This window comes from Lampetra fluviatilis, chromosome 13, assembly GCF_964198595.1.
Source record: "Lampetra fluviatilis chromosome 13, kcLamFluv1.1, whole genome shotgun sequence".
NCBI lineage: Eukaryota > Metazoa > Chordata > Hyperoartia > Petromyzontiformes > Petromyzontidae > Lampetra > Lampetra fluviatilis.
The window spans coordinates 7,706,757-7,717,182 of record NC_136287.1 but is presented as its reverse complement, the minus strand read 5'-3'; the positions used below and the strand labels follow the sequence as shown (position 1 = coordinate 7,717,182).

Below are 10,426 nucleotides of genomic sequence, written 5' to 3'. Positions count from 1 at the left end.
CTGCGTCATTGCGTCATCAGGTAACACAACGTTGACTTTGTACTGAACGTGATGACGCGCATATAACGGACCTGCGTGATTACGTCATCACGCAACACAACGTTGACTTTGCACTGAACGTGATGACGCGATTATAACGGATGCGCGTCATGACGTCATCACGCACGCCTACGGGTCGCGCCTTGTCGCTGTCTGCGATTTGTGTGTTTTTTTTGTTTTCGCGAAGCGGAAATTGACGCCCGCACTTTGACGCGAGTGGGCGAGTCTCATCGGAGTTCGCACAAAAGCGCGTTCGTCTTCACGTTTACCCCAGCGACCGAATGTGTCCAGATCCGCGACGTTACAACACTAATTACATCTCACAGCGCTCGTAGAATAAAGATTTAAGACGAGCTTAAGGCGGAGTGCAGCGCTTTGTACCCGAGAGAACGCCAGGCCGCAACCACTGAGCGCCTTCTATTGTAGTAAAGTATGTTACATCAAGAGCACGTACACTACTAAACAGACACACTTATTGTTACCGGCGTTATTAGCGCCGTGTCGCCTTCCTCGCGTCGATGAGAGCCTCGGAGCTGTGAGATGATTTGTATTCGCGGTGGTGGTTTATTAGAGGATCTCCCCCCCCTCCTCTTACTGCTAATGAATGTTCAACCTGTGTCTCTCTGAACAACAACAACAGCAGCAGCAAATACAGCGAAGTGGATCTTCACGGACGGACAACCTCAAGGATCTTGAGAGCGCACTCAGAACAAAGCCATGCCGCTGGCCACTTTCTTCGGATGTACCTTCATCGCTTTTGGGCCGGCGTTTGCGCTCTTCATCCTCACGGTGGCAAGAGATCCTCTTAGGGTCATCATCCTCATCGCAGGGTCCGTGTTCTCTCCTCTCTCTGTCTTCTCTCTCGAGGGGTTTCGTGGAGGTGGGAGGGGGGGGTTTGTTTACTTGTCTTTGCTTACACCCCGTGTGCTTGTTGCGCCTGATGAATGGTTCGGGTTGCTGAGTGGACGATTATTGTGATTCATCTTCTTGGTTCTTTCGGTAAAGTCACGTAGAAGGGAAGTAATAAAATAATAAAATTAAAACGTAATGAATTAATTATTGTATTATATTAAATAAAAAAAATCTTTATTATATTTTATTTTATTATGTTTTATTTTTATTATTTTATTACTTCCCTTCTACGTGACTTTACCGAAAGAACCAAGAAGATGAATCCCTGCAGTCACGAAAGCTTTAAATCGAAAAAAGAATATTTTGATATTCTTGGTTCTTTCGGTAAAGTCACGTAGAAGGGAAATAATACAATAATACAAATATTAAACAATAAAAATTCTCACGACGTTTCGACTGCAACACAAGCAATCGTCATCAGGTGTGAAATCAACAGCAATAATTCTTTTTTTCAAATTTTCTTGCTGTGGATTTCACACCTGATGATGATTGCTTGTGTTGCAGTCGAAACGTCGCGATAATTTGTATTGTTTTATATTTGTATTATTTTATTATTTCCCTTCTACGTGACTTTACCGAAAGAACCAAGAATATGAATCCCTGCAGTCACGAAAGCTTTAAATCAAGATTATTGTGATGTTGAACACGGACGCTTTCGCGATCAATATCCATGATGTTGGGTTTTTTGGGTCGGATCGCGTAAATGTGTCGATACAACCAATTAGTAAGGGTTGTCACGTAAACACAACGTGCCAATTCGTTACAAGTACAGCATCACCGGCGTGTTGGAGAGCAAATCCACAACAGTCAAATCTGGCTGTCCGCCTGATGATGGCGGTTGTAATTACTGGCGCAACGTCGTACTCTGATTATAAATGTTGTGGATTTGCTCACCAACACACTGGTGTGCTGTTCTAGTGACGAATTGGCACGTTCTGTTTACATGACAACCCTTACTAATTGTCTGTGTCGTGTGGTGGCGGGTTTAACGACACATTTCTATTTACGCGATCCAACCCAGAAAAAGACCTATATTATGAATTATTGTGAAGGTTTCTTTATGGTACCCAATGAATGCCCAGGTGAGAAAGGAGATTGAGGTGAGTTGTCTGTGAGACCAGTTAGTCTCTTGTAACCTGAATGTTAACGTATAATATGAAACTTGTTTTATGATATATGAGGTTGTAAGCCTACCTTGTGCAGCAAATGCTTTCGTTGGTACTATGCTCCCACATATATGCTCCCCCACCTGCAACAACACCTTAAGTGCTAGCACGCTGCCGTGTGAACCCTTTGACCTGAGTTATGTTTGTGGCCACTGCTAATATCAGTGGCGAATAGTAACGGAGCCGGCTCTGGACCACCCTGCCCTACTCATTGTGGAGAAATAAGATACACCTGCACAGCCCGCTTTGCTTGAGGAGGCCCTAATCCAGCAGATTATTGACAGATGGTTGTACATATATACAAGGGGTTTAAGACCAGGAGTCTCTTTTAGCCTGAATGGTCTCGTTCATGATATAGATTTACTCAACACGTAGATTTTTTCGCCAATATTTCGATTCATAATTGTTCTATGGGCCAGGCCACGTCATCTGGATGTTATTCGGAATTCCTATATTCTTCCTAAAGATGCGTAACAGTCGCAAGCGAAATGTATTTAATTGCAGGCTTAAACTATAATTGTCGCATTAAACGTTTGTGCAAGTGACAATTACATACAGTACATTTATTTGCCCATGTTGGATGGTGGAAGGTCTTAGGGCAGAAATGTGGCACATTTATTTCATAGCCTAACCCAAAAATATATTATAAATTAAGCATGGATTGAGAATACTTTTTGTGATGTTTGTCCGATTCCATTTCAATGAGTTTTATGTGTGGGTGGAAACTGAAGTACTGTACCTGGAAAAAACACATGCATAGGAGTTGATAGCACTCTTAAGATCAAACAGATGGGTTGATGAAGTTACTGTACTTTTGGTACTGCCATTTCCTGACCACCTTGCAGATCCACACTCGGTTTAACACGTAGGCTTTTGCGACCAATATCCATAATAGAGGTTGTTTTGGGTTCACCAACACTTGCAACCAAAATGCTGCATTTCAGGTTTGCGCCACCACATTTACAGTCAAAAGGTTTGCCAGTGAAGATATTTAGGAGTTACATATATCTGATTGCTGTGCACAATTTCACTTCTCTAAAATGAGAAATGTGCATTTGTTTTTCAGGGCCTTCTTCTGGCTAGTTTCTCTGCTCTTATCATCGCTGGTGTGGTTCATTGCCACGAAGGCAAGCGATCGAAAGAATGAGGAGCTGCAGCATGGCCTGCTCATCTTCGGCGTGCTGCTCTCCGTGCTCTTCCAGGAGGTCTTCCGATATGGATACTACCGCCTCCTGCGGTGCGTAGAGCCTCCCTGGCTCGCTTCCGTGCACCGATCCACCACGCTCTAACAGAGAGCGGCTTTAAACCAGGGCTGGGGGGTACCTATAAGGACCTTCTCCGCTTCACGCAGCCCCTGACCACAGGAGGCCTACCACTTCGAAACAGCCTGTAAAACAATAGTTTTCTGTCATAAGCATCTCAACTACACCATTCAGCTACGAGAGGGGAATTAATATTTTTGACCTGACAATTTTTTAGCACGGTCGGCTGGCCACCTGTTAAATTTTAAATAATTCTGAGCACACAGGCAATGCAAATAGTCCTAGTGTGATCAAAGTTTAGCGTCAAATAATGTGTGGCCCTCTTATGGTGCTCGAGTTGTGAGACTTGATTGAGGCGAATTTCACCTGTACATGTTCACTTTTGCATGTTGCAACAGGATAGGTCCCTGAATCTATTTCTCTTTTTGTGCATATTGAGTGGATTTAAGTAAAGTCACTAAAATGGTTTTGACCGTATATAGTGACTACTGGCTAATTATTAATTATATATACCATAATAAAGGAACTCTAATCATGGTTTGGGTTATGGCCCTTTAAAAATTAAAAGGCAAAGTTAAGAATACAATGTTGTCAGAAATTGCTTTGTTTTGAATTGTCATACCAAGAATGTGTCTTAAGTACCTGACATTGGATACTGGAAGAGAGGGCTACATGAAGGGGATTACAGTGAGATCGAAGTGAGAGTTGGGGTGAGTTACCAAGCCATATGCAACTCTCCCCAGGCATGACTGTATTCAGGATGTGAGTTTTTGCATTTGTGGGTTTAAAACATTGTTTATTGCAGTTTGGTGAATGTTAATTTTTTTATAGCACCTCTTCCTGGGCCAGCCGCCCGAGCAATGTGTTGTACAGTCCCCGCGGCAGGTTTGAACAACAATTGATGCCAGTCACGTGATGCATGTAATGCAATCAATCATTGTGTCATTTTAACCACAGGTTCACATTGAACAACTAATGCGGCAGTGGATTCATGAAAGGGCTGTATTTGTACATTATTTGCTTAACATGTAGCCAATACTTTGATACTACATTTAGTATTCTTGGTTCTTTCGGTTTTATATTTATATTATTTTATTATTTCCCTTCTACATGACTTTACCGAAAGAACCAAGAATATGAATCCCTGCAGTCACGAAAACTTTAAATCAAAACTACATTTAGTGTCATATAATATCTATTGTCATTAATTTGTCGAGCCTTTTTTTATGTTAATGAACATAAACATGGAAAGTGGCTGCTTTGGTTTAAATAAATGACAAGGGAGAATGTGCATATGTTGTTGTCCACTTGAGCATCATTTTGGTGTATTTATTTGCAACACATGGCGCCAACGTACCCAGCCACGTAGAACTAATTCACTTTGTGGGTTAGATGATGCCAAAGTGTCTCAAGCTATTTACAGGCGTTTGATGATTACATAATTGGCAACACATTAGTAAAACGAATTATAAATACTGGATGTTCCATGTCAGGTAAATGGAAATCGAATTGCAGCTTGCTGTTAGTGTATCGCTGGCATGGTGGTTAATGAGTCTTTCCTTATCTGTGTAGGAAAGCTCAGGATGGCTTGGTCACGTTCAGCCAAGACAATAGGCCTCCCATCAGCATGCAAGAGATGGCGTATGGTAAGGCACTGTGTTTATTTTTATCCATGAAAATTAGAGCGGATGTTGCTTTAAACCTTGATAAAACAGTGCTCGCATCAAATATAAATGACAAGCAAATCTTATGTTTAATAGAGATAAACTAAAGAAATATGATATAAGACAATATAAACTCGACAAAAATAATCGATCCTTGAATCGAATCCTTGTCCCTGAATTCTGATATTTCATTGTATTGCGGGGAGGATCAACCATTCCAAGCCTACTAAATGAGTACGATTACTTGCCTGTATTTTCATGAATTTAAACATGCCCATCCCTGCAGTGGCCGGCTTGGGATTTGGAATAATCAGTGGGGCTTTCTCGGTCGTGAACATCCTGGCGCAGTCGATCGGGCCTGGAACTGTCGGGATTCGCCAGGACTCTGAGTACTTCTTCCTCACTTCGGGTGAGATCCTCTGACATGTACCTGCGAGCACTACGAGACAAGTCAACAGCACCTCCGCCAATTAACCAGCAGGTGGCATGAGCATCCTTTGACAGCGCTATGCCATCCAAACAACGGTTCATTCTGAACTATAGCGGCCTAAATCGCTATATTTTGGCATTCTTGCAAGACCTGAAATTTCATTGATGGGTAATTTTTTATTATTATTGATATTCAGGTAATGATTTGCCTTTAAAGCACACGTGTGTTTGTGTGTGAAAGTGCAGTGGTTTGTGTACTGCGCTTAGTTACAGAGACCTGGCTTTGACACATGAAATCTGAAGCTGTCTGAGGCCACCCATTGCTCCACTCAGCCTTAAACGAGTACCTGGTGTGGTGTATAAAGAACACTGAAGAGGCAAATGTGGCTGGGCATCGTGGTAGCCACACCACACCCGGACTCTTGTTGGTGCTTGTGAACAATACTTGTTATCTGGCTAATTGGGGGATCTTTGTTGCGTGTGTGTGCAGCATTCCTGACGTTGGCAGTGATTCTTCTGCACATGTGCTGGGGTGTCGTGTTCTTCGACGGTTGCCAACAGAGCCGCGTTTGGACCGTGCTTTTAGTCATTGCCTTGCATTTCCTCGTCTCGTCCATGGTTAGTTGTTTGCAAGGATGCCATCATCACTTCCTCACCACCAACTCACCTACCATTAGTATTGTCAGTTTACTAAATAGTGAATACCTAAATAGGTACAGTTAAAATATTCTGTATTAGCTTACGCTGTCGACTAAAGTCTACCCATAAGTCGGTCACTATTTGCCTTGAAGAGTTGTGCACACTTACAATTGAGTGACTTGCAAGTGACGTTGGTGATTTACGTGGAAATGAATCCCTGTGAAAGGCACCCACCGGGCCAAATATTGGGTAAAAACATTTAGATCGTGATCGTTTTTGAATTCGTAATTAAACTCAGACAAGTTTCCTGCATAATACAAAGACATTGATTTGGTGTTCTCTACTAAACAGGGGGTGGAGCTGTGGAGCAGTGGTTAGAGCACTGGGCTTCGAACCAAGTCACCCGAGTTAAATTCCCGGCCATGGCTAACGTCATTGGCAAGTGATATCTGAACCAGTCCTGAGCCCCCTTCAACCCACACTGACCATCATGTTAAAGTATGGCTAAACAACCTCTATGACTGACACAGTGTGAGATGGTCTTCATCGAGAATCAGATTGACAAAGGGCTATCCACTATATTGTTACTATGATCCATTTCACCTATATATATATAATTTTTAAAAGACAGCTTTTAGTCTGTAGTCAAAATGAAACGATCACATCATGCAGTTGGTCTTCGTTTAAATTGTACCTAACACGTTCAATCGGAGTGGGCAGGTAGGAACTTGGTTGGACAGCGCATTCGTGCACGACAGACAAATATGCACGACAGACAGACAAATAATCCCTGGTGGGCAATGTGGAACCTGTTGTTCCTAACTGTAATATTGCATATATGCATAATCCAAACTGTATGCAGCTGATGCCTTCATCCAGCAGTGCGTTGACATGGGGTTGTGTGTTGCTAATCAAGTTATTCGGCTGAGGTGACTGATTTGTGTTCGCACTTGTGCGGCAGACATTCCTGAACCCCGTGTACGCGGGAAGCCTGGTGCCTACGTACGTGGTGCTGGTCGGAATGCTGCTGTGGGCATTCGTCGTAGCTGGAGGCACCCCAGAGAGCCTGCACCGCGCCCTCACCTGTAAGGGTTTGGATAATGGGCTCACCTCCGTTCTCATGCTGGATTGGTGCGGTGTGATCGGTTGCTGTGAGCAATTGTTGCGAGCAGTTATCATGTTTAAACTACACACTACTCGAACGTAAAATGATTACCGTACAATTGTGTGAAGTTTAACACGTAGGCTTTCGCGACCAATATCATCCATAATAGAGGTTTTTTGTGTTAGATCGCGTATATATTGTGTGAAGTTGTCATGAGCTCTACATGTCGAGCGGCTGTTCCTGAATACTGAGCATGTGTTGTATTCACACATGCATTGTGTTGTAGTTGTAGTTATTACATTATTCAAGTACTTTGAGCCTATTCTCAAACAGCGTTTGAGACTAGGCTCAAAAGAAAGCTGTCTCTGGTGTGGACCAATCAGTTTCAAAGACAATGCATATATTATCATAGAGTGTTTTTTTTTTGCATTCTGACCACAAATATTGTGGTTAATGCAAACATGATTCAATGTAAAAGGTTTCAGTTTGGTGTTTTAACATCTTAACACCTGTTTTGTTGCCAGAAAAAAGGGGAACACTAGTCTCACGTGTTTATGTACTTGGTTTGAGCACATTGTGTACTTGCAATGAAAAATTACCCAGACAGCATGGTGAGTAACCATCATCCGGGCAGTGGATTCATAAAATGGCTGTATAACATGTACATGAGTATAATGCGCTCAATGATTTGAGAAAATAGTCATATTTTTGCGACTCAATACATGGATTTCATGCTGCAGACACAGTACCTGATATGTTGGTAGCAGTGTAAAAGCGTTAATGCTAAGAGGTAATGATAGTTTTTAACTATTGATAATTTTATTTTAGATTTACAGAGTAAAACAAAACCTACATCTTTATCGACTTTGCAGGGTATTACACAGTCAGCTACTGTCTAATTTCTTAATAGTATGGCACACTTAACATCAGGATTGATTGATAGGCTGTCATCAATTTACAGCCCCCACGTGCCTACTTAAACTGCTGGCTGGTGTTCTTGTATCCATCATAATATGCATAGTTATAGGACTTTCCGAAATGCAGTGTGGATACATAGACACCCACTTCTGTCATGAATTTAAAGGAAAGATCGGGGCCGTTTGTGAATGTGTTTATTGATTTATGGTGTTTATTTAATTACTGCAAAATCTATGTTGTCACAACATTGCCATCGGTGCAGTGTCCAGGCAATAAGCCGAGTTGTTTAGCACTTCTAAACATGCATTGTTGACATCCTGGGGCGCTAAGTGGGCCACATTCCTAACAGTGCTAATATTCACACTCTCATTCACAGGCAGCAAGGAAGCTGACTGATCCAGACATGGAAAGTACGGGAAGGTGGAGCCCAGGATGGTGACTGCTATGTGCCGCTTTCAAAGATGGAATGCTCACAAGAAACAGGGTTGAACATAAGAAAATGTACTAAATATATTCTGGACACTTGGTTTTGTATAAAGAGACAACAAAGTAAGCGCATATTTTGCAATGGTCTTTTTGCAGTGTAAATGTTTCCACATGGCTTCTGTCCAGAGACAGCGTTACTGCTCAGATGTCTAATCGAGCAGCAATAAAGCACAACACGGTTTTGGTAATGGCAATGATAGTGAAACTATTTTATGAAAACAAATGGAAGATATTTGTATTGCTATTGCAGATTGTATTCTGACATTTGCAAGTTATGTAACGAAAAATATATATTTCCAACAAAAGCAACAATTTAAAATACTTTTTTTAAATCAGGTTTTTTTTGTATTTGTTTTTTCTGAGGCTTAAATTCTTGCCACCTCGGTTCTCCATGAACCATGCTTGCCAATTTGCAAACTAATTTTATTTCTTAAATCCCTCATTTGAAATACATTTTTAGTTGTCATTATGATAATGATTAAGAGGATTAATTTGTCTACTGGTTTTGAAATAAAACAATGCGATTCATCCGTTTTTATATTGTACAGAAGTAACTGCGAGCGATGTGCTTCGTCTGTAACACAGGTGTCACTTTCCAGCAGTGGCAGCATTTTTTCTATTGGGCAGGCAAATAGTGTGGGGCAGTAACATAGATTCAAGGCTGTGTTGGCATTCACTATATTTCATTCATTGTTAACTTTGTCGTGATCACTGTATTATATTGTTTCATTTTTTTGCATCTCTTAAATACTTTATACACAGGAATAGCACAAGATCTAAAAACGAGTGATGTGTTTTGATAACAAATGGTGTTAATTTTCCACACGTTGAAAGCATTGTACAACACCGCATTGTATAATATTGCATTAAATGTATTGCAGGATCATTTAACTTTTTTTTATATTGGACCACAGGTGTTGCAGGTGTTTAACTGCCTTGCGTGACACGATGTATTTCTGCAAATAAAGTGGTTGAGTATTGCATCGGGACCTCGTAGCAAGATACATATCAAGGTGTGCATCGTGCACAGAACAGTGCAAACACCTGTTCGATGCTGTATATACTTTTTGTCGTTATTAATTTTCGTCTCAGGACCATTTTCAGGAAATTACTGCTCTGCGGGCAACGACTTCCTGTTTACAGTTCGAAATGCTGGCGATGTTCCCCATAGTTGTACCGGTGAACTCGAACAAAGAAACATTGACCGTGCACAAAAGTTTGAATCAAAAAACAACCCCAAAGGGACAGCATTTATTTAATGAGCAGTGTTTTTTGCCGATGCCGTCTGCAGTCCGATAATTGTGTGCTCATGCTGAATGCTGCAGTAAAAAAAATATCAAAAGGTACGATGCATTGCCATTCACGTGCTTGGGGAATTCTGCTTGACTGCTTGTGGGGCCCTTGGTGCTTTCCCTTCGCACTTGGATGTCAACACTGTAAGTTACAATTCTGGTTCACCTGCCACGTGGTGAAGGATTTAATCACGGCGCGAAACTCGCTCTCGTGAGCTTTTCTGCCGGAGGACTTTACCAAATAATCTTGTTATAAAGATTTTTTGATGTGAATGGTTCAAGAACAAACATTACCTGGTTAACACATTCCTTTTCTGTTATGCTTTCACATTGTAACAAAGAATGCTCAATGAAATAACTCTCACAAACGTTTTTCTACATTTGTGCACAACTGCCTTATGTAAGCTTTTTGTTAAATAAAGTAAAAGCAATTGTGCCTTTTCGTATAAGTTCTTTGTATGTCCTGGTATATTGTCTGTCCCCGCACCTCCGATTCGCACGGTTGGATCCGTGC

The 10,426-nt window shown here is 41.5% G+C and overlaps 1 protein-coding gene across 1 annotated transcript; it reads left to right on the top strand.

Moving 5' to 3' along the window:
* Positions 1-211: 211 nt before the first annotated feature.
* LOC144935500 (gamma-secretase subunit APH-1A-like) lies at positions 212-10,334 on the top strand. Its single transcript, XM_078862212.1, has 8 exons — positions 212-469; positions 680-869; positions 3,184-3,354; positions 4,952-5,025; positions 5,330-5,452; positions 5,963-6,090; positions 7,073-7,196; positions 8,511-10,334. Exons 2-8 carry the CDS (start codon positions 757-759, stop codon positions 8,528-8,530), a joined length of 753 nt encoding a protein of 250 aa, XP_078718338.1. The 5' UTR covers positions 212-469; positions 680-756; the 3' UTR covers positions 8,531-10,334.
* The last annotated feature ends 92 nt before the right edge of the window (positions 10,335-10,426 follow it).

Bases quoted from the DNA above. Each gene is read 5' to 3' on its own strand.
- LOC144935500 (XM_078862212.1), top strand. From the start codon at position 757: ATGCCGCTGGCCACTTTCTTCGGATGTACCTTCATCGCTTTTGGGCCG. The intron at 5,453-5,962 runs GTGAGATCCTCT...GTGTGTGTGCAG, and splicing joins GTACTTCTTCCTCACTTCGG to CATTCCTGACGTTGGCAGTG. The intron at 6,091-7,072 runs GTTAGTTGTTTG...CTTGTGCGGCAG, and splicing joins ATTTCCTCGTCTCGTCCATG to ACATTCCTGAACCCCGTGTA.